The 18,158-nt window shown below is 41.3% G+C and overlaps 1 protein-coding gene and 1 non-coding gene across 2 annotated transcripts in view; one reads left to right on the top strand and one right to left on the bottom strand.

The window, feature by feature from the left end:
• RSRC1 (arginine and serine rich coiled-coil 1) overlaps positions 1 to 18,158 on the bottom strand; it is a 382,357-nt gene that overhangs the window by 64,196 nt on the left and 300,003 nt on the right. Inside the window, exon 7 of the mRNA XM_029072604.2 lies at positions 2,563 to 2,631. Coding sequence (XP_028928437.1) covers positions 2,563 to 2,631 — 69 coding nt within the window. The remainder of the gene's footprint in view (positions 1 to 2,562; positions 2,632 to 18,158) is intronic.
• LOC114817828 lies at positions 15,691 to 15,828 on the top strand. Its single transcript, XR_003765684.1, has one exon. It is a non-coding gene; the product is annotated as a small nucleolar RNA SNORA7 (small nucleolar RNA).

Here is an 18,158-nt window from a genome sequence, read left to right as displayed (position 1 = left end):
TGACTCAGTGGAAAGAACACAGACATGGGAGCCAGAGATCGTGGGTTCTAATCCCGGCTCTGCCGCTTGTCAGCTGTGTGACTTTGGGCAAGTCACTTAACTTCTCTGTGCCTCAGTTACCTCATCTGTAAAATGGGGATTAAGACTGTGAGCCTCACGTGGGACAACCTGATTACCCTGTATCTATCCCAGTGCTTAGAACAGTGCTCTGCACATAGTAAGCGCTTAACTCTATGCCTCAGATACCTCATCTGTAAAATGGGGATTAAGACTGTGAATGCCATGTGGGACAACCTGATCACCTTGTATCGCCCCCTCAGTGCTTAGAACAGTGCTCTGCACATAGTAAGCGCTTAACAAATGCCATCATCATTATTATTATTACATAACGAGCACTATACTTAGGTATGTGGGTGAGTACACTAGAGTTAGAATAATAATAATAATAATGTTGGTAATTTGTTAAGCGCTTACTATGTGCAGAGCACTGTTTTAAGCGCTCAGATAGATACAGGGTAATCTGGTTGTCCCACGTGAGGCTCACAATCTTAATTCCCCATTTTCCAGATGAGGTAACTGAGGCACAGAAAAGTTAAGTGACTTGCCCACAGTCACACAGCCGACAAGTGGCAGAACAGGGATATAGAAGACATGTTTTCTGCCCTCAAGGAGCTTAAGAGCCCAGTGGGGGAAGCGAGAACCAAAATCATTTCCAAGGAAGAAGAGAAAGAACAAATGGAAATGTAGACGAATAAAGTGCTTACACAGTAGAGTAGGTAAGTCGATATGTACAGAAGTGCTATGGGTGCATAAGTTCGTAATTGACCCAGGAATGCTGAGGTGGCAGTTGGGGCATATGAGCTGGAGAGAAAAAGGACCAGGGAAGGCGTCCTGGAGGATTTCCAAAGGCTCACGTGAATGACCTTCTCTTTTACTACTGGAGGTGTTAAAGGTGACATCTTGGCTAGAGGCTTTAAACGCTATCTTACCCTATTGTCATTTACATAAACGAGGAGGTGATTTATATAAATGATATCTATCGTCTTTCACTAAAGCATCTGTTCTAACTTTCTTTTTCCTTCATTACTGTAACTGCCCATTGCTAATTATTGGAGAAGCAGCGTGGCTCAGTGGAGAGAGCCAGGCTTGGGAGTCAGAGGTCATAGGTTTGAATCCCCGCTCTGTCACTTGTTAGCTGTGTGACTGTGGGAAACTCATAGAAGCAGCGTGGCTCAGTGGAAAGAGCACAGGCTTTGGAGTCAGGGCTCATGAGTTCGAATCCCAGCTCTGCCACTTGTCGGCTGTGTGACTGTGGGCAAGTCACTTAACTTCTCTGTGCCTCAGTTCCCTCATCTGTAAAATGGGGATTAAGACTGTGAGCCCCACGTGGGACAACCTGATTCCCCTATGTCTACCCCAGCACTTAGAACAGTGCTTGGCACATAGTAAGCGCTTAACAAATACCAACATTATTATTATTAAATCAGGTTGGGTGCAGTCTCTGTCCCATATGGGACTCTCAGTCTCAATCCCCATTTTCCAGATGAGGTAACTGAGGCACAGAGAAGTTAAATGACTTGCCCCAGGTCACACAGCAGACAAGTGGCGGAGCCGGGATTAGAACCCACGACCTCTGAGGTCCAAGCCCGTGCTCTTGCCACTAGGCCATGCTAATAGGTAGCTTAACCAGAAAAGATTAATGAAGATCCTGCTCAATGTGCTACAACCTGCATGGAATAGCTAAGGGAGAAAAGCTGTGGACCTCTCATTCGCCGACAAGGACGGCTGGACCAAGAGCCGTCATGGATACTTTGGTGTATATACCGACTGAAATTCCTTGGGCTTCATGACACTCCAGTCGCATTTATTGAGAGGAATAAATGAAAACTCAAATTCTATAGGCTCAATTTTGTTGCTATTTTATGAATGCCGTACAGCGAAACTGAAGCTGAAAACAAGCTCAATCAAAAATTAAATATCTCCAATAGATCCTTAGAATTGAACTAATTCTATATTCTAAATCTGCAGCACTCTGGCGGTTGACGCTATGACCATAAGACATAGCTTGTTTTCACACTAATTTTCAAAAAAAAAAAAAAAAGGAGAAACTACATAATGACTGTAAGAAGAAAACCTATTTGAAAGTCTCTAGTTGACTACAGGCTGAATTTAAAAAACAAAACACTTACGGAATATCCTTAGCACTTCCAATTCCATCGTAAGTGTTCAATCTCAGTTCACATATGGATTGAATTCAGGAGAGAGAAAACTGTAGCCATCAAAATTTTATGTATTCAGGTCTTTGCAAATGAAGAACAATATGCTTACGGTCAGAATTAGAGACAGCAAAAAATTAATGAGTAAATCAATCAGTAACTCTTGACTTGTTTTACAGGTAAACATGACAAATAGCCCAGGCTATTTAAGAAAATGCTAGCTGGGATTCGTAATACATCTCTACGGGGGTGGGCGGCGGGGAGGATGTGGGAAACGAAAACAGATAGCATCACCGCATTAGAATTGTTAGCTACTTGGAATAAAATTAATATATCTCTATGTTACCTTCTTCCTTTTTTCTTTTCGCTTCTTCCTCACTTCTTTCTCTAGCTTTCAATGCTTCGTCTGCCTTTGCTGAAACAAAGAAAATGCACACGCATTCAATTTAAATTCATGACTCCAGTAAACTTATTGAAATAAGCAACAAGTCCATTAGATGCTTTTCTTGAGTAGCGGGCGACAGGAAATACACGAATCTAGCCAACAAACTGAAACGACATTTCAGTAACTTCTATTTTCTGGATTAGAATCGTTTAAATTATTTGAGCAAGTCTCAAAAGCCATTTCTTTCCAACAAATTAAACTGTTCCAAGACAAGCAGTGCCCAAACAACGGACATAAGGATCCAACCGTTGCTACTGTTGTTTAAGAGCTGAACCACAATGTCTAAACTTTAGAAAAAGTATTTGCATTTTAAATACGGGAAGCTGGCACTGTCTGTAATACAACATCAAATTAGGTAGGATATTATTTTTTCTTCATTGCAAATCACGGCAGCAGTACTTTATTCATGTTATGACAGCATTCTCTAAAAAGAATCATTTTCCCTCTAGAAACCTCTCCCCTTATTACTTAATTATCTACTAGTTGCTCAACTGCAGGGGTTTTCAAACACTTTACTACAGATGTTAAAGCAGATTAAAAATATACAGCACAGTAACAGGGGACTATCAATATACTCTGTAAATTAATTAAATTTCTGTTCTAGCACATCATTTATTCCAAAGCATTAATGTCTCAAAGGAGCTATTCTCCTTTATTGCCATCTCACTGCCTGATGAGTGAACTAAGTGAAAATAAGTCTCTAATAGCATTATAGTTGATGAAATATTAAGTTTTAAAAAGTAGAGCCTTGTCCAAAGAAAAAGAAAGAATTAAGTGCACAAGGCAGAAATCCTCAGTCTAGACCTGACTAAAATAATAATGAAATTGTAAATTATAGTTCGTTCCCTACACTTTTCTACTACGGCGAACAAAATCAACACATAATTTAGCAATATAAAAGATGGTTTGAGACCTGAGTTAAAGAAAATACATATCACATGATTTTACTTCAAAGCCTGATTTTATTACATCAGTGAATAAATGGTGTTATAAAGTGATAGAACCAATTACATAGACATATGTTTCCATTTACAATTTTTATCCATACTTAGACTGAATTTAAAGCAATGAAATATCAAAACTTTTCTGCCAGTCTGTATTACTGCAAGAATCTATCGAATTATATAATAAAAACAAACCACCGGCAACTCTAAAGACTTTTACTTCATTTACACTTTATTCTCCCTGGTATAAGGACAAGGATAATAGAAATTCCATTTAAATTCAATTTTGGTTATATGTGTAATTGTAGATATACCCCTTGAGTCATGTAAAATGCTCAGCTTATGTTTCTTTCAAATTATCCCGCTCAGATTCACATTCTACTCCTTACAACCGTCTTCAATATGTATTAGCAGAGCTCATTAGGTTGAAATTTAATAATGCAAACATCAGGTGGATTTCAAGAACCTCCATTAACAACACAAGATGGATTGCTTATGTATAGCTCTTGGGCCAACTGGGCACAATTTAGATTCAATAAACTACCCTGCCTAAATTTGATTTATCTATTTCACTATGCTAGTTTGTTCTTTCTTACTGATTTGTTGCTGTAAACAAGCAATTCATTGGAATACTGCTTTCTTTTTTTTAAGCAGCAAATGATTTTTAGGCTAAGTTAAATACCATTTCAAGACCTTGAACTATGGTTGCTAATAAAGATTTGCAACTTGAGGTAGATTTAAAAAAAAAAATCACTCAACCATACAGATAACAATTCCTTTCAAAAATATGAGGTCTATTTGGCTAATAAAGACTTGCAACAAGAGGTAGATTTTTTTTTAAAAAAGTCATTCAGATAACAATCCTTTTTAAAAATGTGAAGAATCTATTTTGCACAAAAGCACTTCTAACGGGTGTTAAATACACTTGCAAAAAATCCATATAAGGACACAGAATCATCGGACTGAAATTCCAAGATTATTCATTCATTTATTCAATCGTATTTATTAAGTGTTTACTGTGTGCAGAGCACGGTACTAAGCGCTTGGGTAAGTACAATACAACAAAAAAGAGTGATTATTAGGAAAGTAGTAAGAAAGACCCCTCTCAAGGGGCACCTGGAGAGTTTACGGTCCTCTATCAGTCTTGGCTACGGGAGGGAGAGTCAAGCAGAGGCCTGTCCATTCCATTCCTAGTTTGGGCAGTGGCTAGCGAGTGGAAGACCATCTGCTACAAGCCAAAACTTGCCCGTGCTGGGCAGCAGAGGCACAGGACGGAGTAGAGGGCGGAGACTCGGGTTTACTGCGTGGAAGGCGGCAATGGGTAAGCCACTTCCATACTCTTACCAAGAAAACTCCATGGATATACTACCAGAATGATTGCAGGTGGACAGCAAGGCGTTGTGGGAGAGATGCATCCGTGGTGTCGCTACGGATTGGAAACAACTCGACGGCAAAAGTCAAGAAAGAAGTCTGTGGTCAATGGTCTCCTTTCTTCGATTAGGTTGCAAAACAACGTCAGCCCCACGACCCCGTCAAACGATGGGAGACGGCATCGTTAAGGACTGCAGCGGGGAGTCAGGAATTGGTAGCCACCACGGCGGCGGAAGAGATGGCCACTGAGAGTTGAGTCTGAGTAGTCGGGGCGGAGGTGAGGAAAGAAGGGTAGGAGAGATGAAAGGTCATCTCCTTTTTGGTCTTAGCCAAAGTGACTGCTAGTTGGTTGTCTGACATTGCTCATGCAGATATAGAAGGTACATATTTCTACGGATGAAAGCCAGTCCTTTTATGATTTCATTTACCCAGTAGAACAGCCATGTAATGTAGCTTAGTGAAAGTAGTTCCTTGAGTAGAGAAAAGCATATTCTCCACAGTTATCTGTCCTATAAGGCATGCCTGTCATATTGTTATATTCAACTCTCTCAAGCGCTTAGTACAGTGTTCTTTACAGTGCAAGCCCTAAATAAGTACGATTGACTGACCGACTCGACGTTTACCAGAAGGAATAATAATATTAATAATAATAATGGCATTTGTTAAGCACTTACTATATGCAAAGCACTGTTCTAAGCTCTGGGGAGGATACAAGGTGATCAGGTTGTCCCACATGGGGCTCAAAGTCTTAATCTCCATTTTACAGATGGGGTAACTGAGGCACAGAGAAGTTAAGTGACTTGCCCAAAGTCACACAGCTGAACCCACAACCTCTGACTCCCCAAGCTTGGGCTCTTTCCTCTGAGCCACACTCCTGAAGCTGAAATGTGGACTAAATATGTATCTATTCAACCATCCTTATCTATGAAGAATGAGTTTGTATTTAATCTGTTTCTATAAAAGTGATTTAAGTTTTTACTCACTGGAACAAGGGACCCCCAGAGGCTATTTAGCAAATCCTTGTTCTTCGCAGAAATACCTTATTTAGAGACTCACAGTAATCAATGACTCTATCCCACACTGGGGTCTTGCGTCACCATAGTCTGATTTGATCTTTACATCTTTCTTTTGAAACTGAAGGGAAGCAACTGAATTTAAACTAAACAGTTGCAACTGTAAATATAAATATTTGTAGTGGAAACAATTTAATTGTACTGCATCTCATCAAAGTCATACGTAATAATAATAGCAATGATGGTATTTGTTAAGCGCTTACTATGTGCCAAGCACTGTTCTACGCACTGGAGTAGATACAAGATAATCAGGCCTACGTGGGGCTCACAGTACATACAGTGATAACTAAACATGGAGTTTGGAACTCTTTCTCATTTTCACAATTTGCACTTCAACTGGAGGGGCTAAAGTGTACTATTTTCAAAGTAAGGATGGGATTCATTCATTCAATGGTATTTATTGAGCGCTTCCTATGTGCAGAGCACTGTACTACATGCTTGGAATGTACAGTTTGGCAACAGATGGAGGCAATCCCTGCTCAACAACGGGCTCACAGTCTAAATGGGGGACATGGACAACAAACCAGAACAAAATAAAACAAGTAGTCTGGCGTCATTATTATCAAAATAAATAGAATCATAGATATGTACACGTCATTAACAAAATATACTCTTTTGACAGTATATCCCGAGTTCACCATATTACTACTGTATTTTACTCTCCCAAATGCTTAATACAGTGCTCTGCACACAGTAATCACTCAATAAATACCATCGATTGACTTCAGTAGCATAGGTAGGATTAAGGCATGCTTGTAAATTACTCTTTGGAGATGATATATTATCTCCAGTTGATTTTGAAACTGGATCTCTTGGCATGAAGAAAGTGGTGAGCATGACAATGGTCTGAGACTGACTGCTTAAAAATCCTTTAAAAATAAAGGAAATTCATTTCTTCATCATTTTATAATAATATTGGCATTTGTTAAGCACTTACTATGTGCAGAGCACTGTTCTAAGTGCTGGGGTAGATATAGGGTCATCAGGTTGTCCCACATGGGGCTCACAGTCTTAATCTCCATTTTACAGATGAGGGAACTGAGGCCCAGAGAAGTGAAGTAACTTGCCTAAGGTCACCAGCTGACAACTAGCAGAGCTGGGATTCAAACCCATGACCTCTGACTCCCAAGCCCAGGCTCTTTCCACCGAGCCATGCTGCTTCTCTATTTATACTAATTCAACCCTAAAAAAATTACAACTCTATCGACTGTGCTTTATTTTAGGAAGAATGTAAAGCTGTTTGGAAGATTTTTAGTTTTGTTTTCTGCATTTTATAATAAAAGTTTCAGAACACGGGAAGAAATTAAATTTAACTACAACTACTGCACCAATAGTTTACAAAATAGGCAGAATGCAGGGTTTTTTTATCTTACTGTGAATTTTTTGTGGTTTATATAACCACTGAAAAAAACACAGAAAATTATCTGTCCTAAGGTTTGAGAGAAACAGGAAAGCTATTTCTAAATTAGAGAAGCAGCGTGGTTCAGTGGAAAGAGCCCGGGCTTGGGAGTCAGAGGTCATGGGTTCAAATCCCGGTTCTGCCACTTTTCAGCTGTGTGACTGTGGGCAAGTCACTTCAATTCTCTGTACCTCAGTTACCGCATCTGTAAAATGGGGATTAAGACTGTGAGCCTCACGTGGAACATCCAGATTACCCTGTATCTGCCCCAGTGCTTATAACAGTGCCCTGCACATAGTAAGCGCTTAACAAATACCAACATTATTATTATTATAATTATTATTAAATTGGGATTTCTAGGCAAAGTCAATGACAGAAAAATAAAGACTAGACTCAATGATAATAATAATAATAATTGCGGTATTTGTTAAGTGCTTACTAAGTACCAAGCACAGTACTAAGTGCTAGGGTGGATTCAAGGAAATCAGGTTGGATGCAGTCCTTGTTCCATGAGGGCTTCACAGTCTTAATCCCCATTTTACAGATGAGGTAACTGAGGCACAGAGCAAGTGAAGTGACTTGCCCAAGGTCACACAGCAGACAAGTAGTGGAGCTGGGATTAAAACCCAGGTCCTTCTGACTCCCAGGCCTTGTGCTCTATCTATTAGGCCAAGCTGCTTCCCTAGATGTCTGGCTTGTCCTTGAAAGACTGGTAGAGAGAACATTACACCAATGTGAAGAAATTCCAGGTCAAATGGAAGATCAAGATCAAGGCTTTGGAACCTATAATAATAAAAATTATGGAACTTGTTAAGCACTTACTATGTGCCAGGAACTGTACTAAGCATTGGGGTGGATACAATCAATCATTCATTCATTCATTCAATAGTATTTATTGAGCGCTTATGAGGTGCAGAGCATTGTACTAAGAGCTTGGAATGTACAAATCGGCAACAGATAGAGAGAATCTCTGGCCATTGACGGGCTTACAGTCCAATCAGGGGAGACAGACGGACAAAAACAATAGCAATAAATAGAATCAAGGGGATGAACATCTCACTGAAACAATAGCAATAAATAGAATCAAGGTGATGTACATCTCTTTAACAAAATAAATAGGGTAATGAAAATATGTACAATTGAGCGAACGAGCACAGTGCTGAGGGGAGGGGAAGGGAGGGTAGAGGGGGAGCAGAGGGAGCAGAGGGAAAAGGGGAGCTCAGTCTGGAAAGGCTTCTTGGAGGAGGTGAGCTCTAAGTAGGGTTTTGAAGAGGGGAAGAGAATCAGTTTGGCGGAGGTGAGGAGGGAGGGCGTTCCAGGACAGCGGGAGGACGTGGCTCAGGGGTCGACGGCGGGATAGGCGAGAACGGGGGACGGTGAGGAGGTGGGCGGCAGAAGAGCGGAGCGTGTGGGGTGGGCAGTGGAAAGAGAGAAGGGAGGAGAGGTAGGAGGGGGCAAGGTGGCAAGGTCCAATCGGGTTGGACGCAATCCCTGTCCCACATGGGGCTCACATTCTCAATCCCCATTTTACAGATGAGGTAACTGAGGCACAGAGAAGTGAAGTGACTTGTCCAAGGTCATGCTGCAGACAAGTGGCCAAGCCAGGATTAGAGCTCATGAGCTTCTGACTCCCAGTCCCATGCTCTATCCACTGCACCATGCTGCTTCCCTGTGGCTTGTGAGGTCAATCTGGCTATTCATGATAGATGTGACCCTCCGGCCCGGGTGCCCAAAGAGTGGGCAGAGCTGGCACCCTAAGCGCAACACCATTTTCTTTTCCATCCCAGTTTTCTTCTAGACGGGCAGTAACTTGACTGCCCCACCCTTGGAAGTCAGAAGGTCAAGGGTTCTAATCCCGGCTCTGCACACTATCTGCAGTGTGACCTTGGACAATACAGCCAAGCACTGTTCTAAGTTGGGGTAGATACAAGGCAATCAGTTATCCCACGTGGGGCTCAGTCTTCATCCCCATTTAACAGATGAGGTAACTGAGGCACAGAGAGGTTAAGTGGCTTGCCCAAGGTCACACAGCACACAAGGGGCAGATCTGGGATTAGAACCCACATCCTCTGACTTTCAAGCCCAAGCTCTGTCCACTAAGCCATGCTGCTTCATTTCTCTGACTTCAGTTCCCTCATCTGTAAAATGGGGATTAAGACTGTGAGCCCTGTGTGGGACAGGGACTGTGTCCAATCCAATTATCCTCTGCACGGAAAATTTTCTATAAAAACATCCAGATCATGTCTCCCCGCTCAAGAACCTCCAGTGGTTGCCCATCCACAACTGCTTATCATATGCTTTAAAACACTCAGTCGGCTTGCCCTCTTCTATCTTACCTCTCTGAATTTTCATTTTCTGCTACAGCCTAGCCTGCACACTTTGCTCCTCTAAGTGCCAGCTTGCTCCTTGTACCTACATCTCACCTATCTTGCCACCGACCTCTTTCCCACGTCCTGACTTTGGCCTGGAACTCTTCCACCTCCATATATGAGAGACCACCGCTCTTCCCACCTTCAAAGCCTTATTGAGGTCACTTCATCTCCAAAAGACCTTTCCTGATAAAAACCCTCTTTTCCCCTACTCCCTTTCCTTTCTGCATCACCTGTGCACTTATATCTGTAACAGTAATGATAATAATAATGATGTTTATGCTATTTGTTAAGGGCTTACTACGTGCCAAGCACTAAGCGCTGGGGTAGATAGGAGGTAAACAGGTTGGACCCAGCCCCTGTCCCACGTGGGGCTCACAGTCTTAATCCCCATTTTCTAGATGGGGTAACTGAGGCACAGAGCAGTTAAGTGACTTGTCCAAGGTCACACAACAGAAAGTGGTGGAGCTGGCATTAGAACCCACATCCTCTGACTCCCAAGCCTGTGTTCTTGCCACTGGGTCATGCCGCTTCTTCTCTGTATCCTTTAAGCATTTGATACTGACCCCATCCCCAGCCCCACATAATATTGTTATTATTATTATTATTATTAGGAATGATAACAATAATAACAGTAATATTTCATTCATTCATTCAATCATATCGTTTGAGTGCTTATTGTGTGCAGAGCACTGTACTAAGTGCTTGGAAAGTACAATTCAGCAACAAAGAGACAATTCATTCATTCAATAGTATTTACTGAGCACTTACTATGTACAGAGCACTCTACTAAGTGCTTGGAATGTACAATTTGGCAACAGATAGAGACAATCCCTGCCCACAACGGGCTCACAGTCTTTTGTTAAGCGCTTACTAAGTGTCAAGTACTGTACTACGTGCTGGGGAAGATGCAAGACACTATGGTCCGACACAGAAGGAGAACAAGTATTCTATCCCCATTTTGTATATGAGGAAACTGAGGCACAGAGAAGTTAAATGACTTGCCCGTCATCACACGGCAGTAATGTCGTGGAACTGGAATTAGAAATGACTCCCAGGTCCATGTGCTTTCCACTAGGCCATACTGCTTCTCACTTGTGCATATCCACAATTTATGTATTTATATTAATATCTGTCTCTGCCTCTACACTGTAGGCTCCTTGTGAGCAGGGAATGTGTCTACCTATTCTGTTATATTGTACTCTCCCGAGCACTTACTACAGTGATCGATAATAATAATTCAGTATTTGTTAAGCACTTACTATGTGCCAAACACTGTTCTAAGCGCTGGGGTAGATACAGGGCTCACAGTCTTCGTCCCCATTTTCCAGATGAGGTAACTGAGACCCAGAGAAGTGAAGTGACTTGCCCAAAGTCACACAGCTGACAAGAGGCAGAGCCAGGATTAGAACCCACGACCTCTGACTCCCAAGCCCGGGCTCTTGCCACTGAGCCACGCTTGGAATGTACACAGTAGGCACTCGATTGAGCGCTAGTTTATTTATTACTCGGCTAAATGTAATAAAATTAGACAGGTTAGACAGGCAGCATTTTTCTCTTTTCTCCACCTCCCTTTTTTTGAAAGACAATTTTTATATGGCCCATGTAATGGCTCCAACCCTATTTTATTGTTACAAAAATTTGGCAAAAGTGGGGCAATGGTGGAAGCAGAAATGGTGTTTTCTTTTTGGACAAAAGTAGTCAATAGAATCTTTTATGCTTGTAACTTTCAATTGCGAATGATAAAACAGGGCTTGGAGTGGTTATCAATCAACTATATTTACTGAGTTCTTAATGTGTGCTCAATAAATACAAACTTACTACAGGCTTGGGAGAGAACAATACAACAGAGTTGGTAGACATGTTCCCTGACAACAAGCTTACAGTCTACAGGTTATGTGAAAACATCACAGAGATGAAATATCAGAGATGAAATAAAGGAATATTTTCACACAGTAAAGTTACGTAGTCTGTTGCGCTTTCAGGTATTTCAACGTTATGGAAGTGGTTCCAATGATTGCTTTGAAACCAAATTCCTTTTCATAAATTTTGAAATAGTTCTTCAACTGGAAGCTATTTTCCTCTCGACATCCTATTTTCTGGATTTTCTGTCAATCTACATATGCCCAAAGGACGTTTGAAATTTCTCCTTCCCTTCAAGAGTTTATAAAAAAATTAAACATTTTTAATTCCGTTAGAGGATTTTCTATGTCTTTGCTAGAAGAGCTTTGATACATCTCACTGATAAATGACGCACTTTGGATGTACAACAGATGCGCTCTTGATGTCTCTAGGTGTGAATATCTGTAGACTGTAAACTTACTGTAGGCAGGGAAGGTGCCTACCTACCTTCCCTGCCTACCTTTTGTCTTAGATCATACTCTCCCAAGCGCTTACTACAGTGCTCTACACACACAGAAAACACTTAATAAACATGACCAATTGATACCTTGTTATGGACTGATACCTTGAAGCAGCGTGGTTTAGTGGAAAGACCAGGAGTCAAAGGTCATGGGCTCTAATCCTGGCTTCACCACTCATCTGCTGTGTGACCTTGGGCAAGCCACTTCACTTCTCTGTGCCTCAGTTACCTCATCTGGAAAATGGGGATTAAGACTGTGAGCCCCACATTATTCCTTATATCTAGCCCAGTGCTTAGAACAGTGTTTGGCGCATAGTAAGCGCTTAACAAATACCTTAATTATTATTATTATTTCAGAAAGGGAGGGTGTCTGCTAATTCTGTTGCATCGTACTCTCCCAAGAGCTTAGTACAGCCCTCTGCACATAGAAAGTGCTCAATAAAAGCGCTGATTGAACGATTAAATATGATTGACTGAAAGTACGGATCCAGCACGGCTATACGTGGTATGTGACCTCTTGATTCCATTTGCTTGAAAGGACATTTCTTTCAAACCTCATGTTGGAACTTGTGAGTATTCCAAGCAGCAGTAAAGAACTTAAACAAGTCAAGTTACAATTTAAGATTAAAGAGTGAAATATATGATAACCTTTTGATGTCCAAAGTATCATGGTTTTCTGAGAATACTTCTCTCTTTTCATAAAGTCTGGCGCATAACCTGTCACTTCTATACGGACTTAAAGATTTCTTTAATGGAAATACATAAATGTTCATAAAATGAATAGAGGAAAATAAAAAGTGATTTTCAATTCAAAAATATTTCTGGAATATAATTCTGTGTTCGAGGCAGTTACATTGCCCAGTATCTGGATAGATAAATGATGTAGATTTCCTCTAACGTTCTTAAGATTATAGAAAATAAAAATGAGATCATTCCATTCTCATTCTTTGACTTACTCCAACTCTTTAAGCCCACAATTCCAAGGAAGTTGTTATTACGTACAACATGAGAAAGACCATATTTAATTATAAAAGTGCTAGGGCTACCCTCTTCAAAAGATATATTTACTCAAAACTCCACAGAAATATTTTGCATCACTCAATATTTTTCTTTTTTTGCAACAGACCTCAAATTTTGAAAACAGATCATACTATGCCTTACAGCAATGCAGTGCAGAAGGCTCAAAATCACCTTTCTTATTACACAGACCGAATGACTGTGACCCTGAAATTCAAGTCAAACAAAGCACGTCCAATAAATGTCAGAATATGGCAAAATGAACAACGGATTAACATCCGCTACCAGAGTTATTCCATAGTTCCAATCATCTGTGATTTTTTTATATATAACAGTAAAGCTATTCCAGTTATTCGGAGCCAAGATTGCTTTCCAACATCATGTTTCGTACAAGTTTATGAAAACCAAATAATGAAAACCCTTGATTCTTATTGACAACCAGGTGAATCACACCTGTTAACTTTTAAAAGAAGGAAAACACTGAATGAACATATAGAGAGAGAAAATTACATTATATCTGGGACTGAAAGCAAATGTCAATAGTAACTGTATTTTCTTACTCCAACCTTTCAACATACAGGCCAAGGTTAATTTACAATCAAATGTCACCCACACATCCCCAAGATTTGCACTTTGTTTGAAACTGCAATAATGGAAGAACACAAACTATGATGTAGATTTGGGTTTAATCAGAAAAATGGCTCCTGATCATTTCTTTCTAATACAATTATCATTCGAAATTACACTCAGCAAGCAAATAAATTTGGAAACAGGCTATAGTTACCGTGTTAATGACTACATTCTAATGGACTGTATTCATATCATAGTCTATTTAATGACTATTCGGCATCTCCACGCTAATTGATTACATTTTCTTTCAGAGATAAATGATCTTCAAATATTTAAATACTTGAGGCTTTTTTTGTAGCCTGAATTTGAGACAGTCACTTAAGTCAGAATCAAAAGCTTTTTAAAATCCACATAAAATATTTTCAAGTGGTTTCTTAAACAGTGCTAAAGACTTCAAGAACCTGCTTCCTCATACTGGTGAACGTCTGGTATACAATTAGAAAATAACTAGTTACTAAAGAGGGTTGCTACAAGATGTGTTAATTCAAGCCTGGGATCATGTGATAAAATGGGCCCTTTTCCAGACTCGACTATGATGAGTCGATCAATCGATGGCATTTAGTAAGCACTTCCTGTGTGTAGAGCACTGTGCTAAGTGCTTGGGAGAATATGGCAAAATAGAGTTGATAGATATGTTCTCTGCCCATGAGGAGCGAACAGTATGGAGGTGGAGATAGATATTAAAAGAAATTCAGGGTATATACAAAAGTACTGTTGGGCTGACCTGCTCAGGGTCACACATGGAGAGTTTCCAGTACTCTACCAGTCTCGACTATGGGAGGGAGAGTCAAGCAGAGGCCTGTCCATTCCATTCCTAGCTTGGCCAGCTTGAGGCATTATGCTACAAGTCAAAACCCACATGTGCTGGGCAGCAGCCAGGGGAGACAGTCGAGGGTGGATAATCAAGTTCACTGCACGGAAGGAGGCGATGGTAAACCACTTCTGCATATTTCCCAAGAAAACTCTTCGGATCCACTACCAGAAGGATTGCAGAGAGAGGCGGGGTGCTCCGGGAGAGATGTGTCCATGGCGTCGCTATGGGTCGTTTAGACTGTGAGCCCGTTATTGGGCTTGTCTCTATCTGTTGCCGAATTGCACATTCCAAGCGCTTAGTACAGTGCTCTGCACATAGTAAGCGCTTAATAAATATTATTGAATGAATGAATGAATGAATGGGTCAATGACTAGACAGGCTGTTGGGCTGAGGATGGGGTGGATATCAAGTGTTTAAAGGGGACAGATCCGAGTTCATAGATGACATAGAAAGGCGACTGGGCAGGGGAAATAAGGGTTTAGTGGAGGTAGGCTTCCAGGAGGGAATGTGATTTTTAAAAAGTTTTGAAGGTGAGGAAAGTGGCGGTCTGCCATATTTGAAAGAGGAAGGAGTTCAAGGACATAGGGAATGTGGGCAAGGGGTCGGCAGTGTGAGTTCATTGTGGGCAGGGAATGGTTCTGTTTATTATATTGTACTCTCTCAAGTACTTAGTACAAGGCTCTGCCCACAGAAAACACTCAATAATACGACTGAATGAATGAATGAATGAATGAGATAGATATGATCGAGGTTCATGGAAGCAGCGTGGCCTAGTGGATAGAGAATGGGCTTGGAAGTCAGAAGGATCTGGTTTCTAATCCTGGCTCTGCCACTTGTCTGCTGTGTGACCTTGGGCAAGTCACTTCACTTCTCTGTGCCTTGGTTACCTCATCTATAAAATGGGGATTAAGACTATGAACCCCATGTGGGACAGGGACTGTGTCCAACCTGATTAGCTTGGATTTACCACAGTGTGTTATTAAGTGCTTAACAAATACCATCGTCATTATTATTATTATTATTGTTATTATTGTTCAGTACGTTGGTGTTACCCTCTCAGGGTCACACCTAGAGAGTTGCCAGTACTCTATCAGTCTCGACTATGGGAGGGAGAGTCAAGCAGAGGCCTACCCATTCCATTCCTAGCTTGGCCAGTGGCTAGCCAGTGGAAGGCAATCTGCTACCGGTCAAAACGCCCCTATGCTGGGCAGCAGCGGCAGGGGAGAGAGTCAAGGGCAAAGACTCAAGTTTACTGCCAGAAGTGGGCAATGATAAACTGATTCCATATTTTTTCCAAGAATATTCTATGGGTACACTACCAGAACAATTGCAAATGGAGGTGGGGCATTCTGAGAGAGATGTGTCCATGGTGTCGCCGTGGGTCGGAGACGATTCGACAGCATAAGGCAAGACAAGACGAGGTTGCTGTTAGACGACCAAAGTGTATGGGCTTCTGGGTTGTAGAGAGAAATCAACGAGGTACACTAGGAGGGGAAGAACCGATTCAATGTGTTAAAACTAATGGTAAAGAATTTCTGCTTTGAAATGGAGTTGGATGGGCAAGCACTGGAGGCTCTTGAGGCGTGGGTCATATGGAGTGAACAGCTGTTTAGAAAAATGATCCAGGCAGGAGAGTCAAATAAGGACTGGAGTGAGGAAAGACGGGATGCGGGGAGGTCAGTGAGGAGGCTGATACAGCAGTCAAAGCGGGACACGTGCTTGGATCAGTGTGATAGCAGATTGGATGGACGGGAAAGGGCAGATTTTAGAGATGCTACGAAAGTAGAGCGGGCGGGATTTGGTGACAGATACGTGGGTTGAATTACACAGATGAGTCGAGGATGACGCCAAGGCTATGGGCTTGTGAAACAGGGAGGGTAGTGGTGTCATCTACAGTAACGGAAAGACATAGAGGACAAGGTTTGGATGGAAAGACGAGAAGTTCTGTTTTGGATGTGTTAAATTTCAGGTGTCGATAATAACGGGACATCCAAGAAGAGATGTCCTGAAGGCAAGAGGAAATGTGAGATGGCAGAGGGTTGAACGGTAGATTTGGAAATAGTGTAGAGGTGGTAGTTGAAGCCATGCAGGGAAATGAGTTCTCCAAGGGTATGGGTGTGGATGGAGAATAAAAAGGGAACCAGGACTGAGCCTTGAAGGACTCCCAGAGGAGGAGCCTGTGGGGGAAAGTGAGAAAGAGCGGTCAGAGACAGGAGAAGAACTAAGAGAGGACAGGGTCAGTGAAGCCAACTGTCAGTGTTTCCAAGAGAAGGCAGCTGAGAGGTTGAGGAGTTTGGGGATGGAGTAGAGGCTGTGGGATTTGGCAACAAGGAAGGCATCGGCGACCTTGCAGAGGGCAGTTTCCAGTCCTGCCTGGCCCCATTAATTCGACTGACATTATGGTAATTCACCCAATAGAATGCAAGCTGTAAATAATTTTTGAAATGAAATGCGGGTTTTGTTGGATGGCACATCTAATGCCACGGAAGTGTGGCCTGGTTCGGGATGACTTTTGAGACTTCCACTGTCTAGCCCAGAAAATCCGGTTCCAGAATGCAACTGTTAATTTTGTTCTTCTGGGCGAGCTGCAAACTGGACTGCTGGATGACCTTTTATCAGTCTATTAAGGAAGAGATATGTTCTGTTCTCTCCAATGATGGGAGAATTACACAATAGCACATACACAATGGCTTGAGGTAAAAGAGATAAGGAAAAGAAAAATCAGTGTCCCTTAGTAATCACAGCCATGATCTATGCCAACTGTCTGCAACTAAAGCAGTCCCCAATAGCAAGAACGGAATACTGAAGGGTTGAGGATCAAGGAAATTATGAAAGCTGAACTTATTTGGTCAGTAATTAATATGGCTATATAATGGTCTTTCTTTTCTAAACACTCCCAGCACAGTTTTTGAATTTCCTTTAGAAGTGTCTTTATTGAAAAGTGCACAATAACATTTCCATCTATTTTTATAGGGGAAAATGTGTGGAGGGAGGAAATTTATGCATTCAAAAACTGGTCTTTGACATATGAAAAATTCCACAAGCCCTCTTTTAGATGATAAAATGAAACCATAATATTCTTCTGAGGTTTTTTTCCCATTTCATAACCTTTGCAACAAATGCTGTAACCAGAATGCTGAAACAGAGTAACAAATCACTCAATACTTCCAATAATGATGACTCAGTATAGACAATGAAAAATATCTAAATTGCATATATCTTAATTTTACACATCCCATCAATAATTTTGCTTGGTATTAAATGACTTTTCTCTAAAATGCAATAATTTTCCAGCAAGAGAAGCAGCACGGCCTAGCGGACTGAGTGCGGGCCTGGGAGTCACAAGGACCTGGGTTCTAATTCTGGCTTCGCCGATTGTCTATTAATTCATTCATTCAATAGTATTTATTGAGCGCTTACTATGTGCAGAGCACTGTACTAAGCGCTTGGAATGAACAAGTCGGCAACAGATAGAGACAGTCCCTGCCCTTTGACGGGCTTACGGTCTAATCGGGGGA

The sequence above is a fragment of the Ornithorhynchus anatinus genome, chromosome 1 (genome assembly GCF_004115215.2).
Source record: "Ornithorhynchus anatinus isolate Pmale09 chromosome 1, mOrnAna1.pri.v4, whole genome shotgun sequence".
Taxonomy (NCBI): domain Eukaryota; kingdom Metazoa; phylum Chordata; class Mammalia; order Monotremata; family Ornithorhynchidae; genus Ornithorhynchus; species Ornithorhynchus anatinus.
The sequence above is the reverse complement of the archived record's forward strand: the minus strand, read 5'-3'. Positions and strand labels throughout refer to the sequence as shown.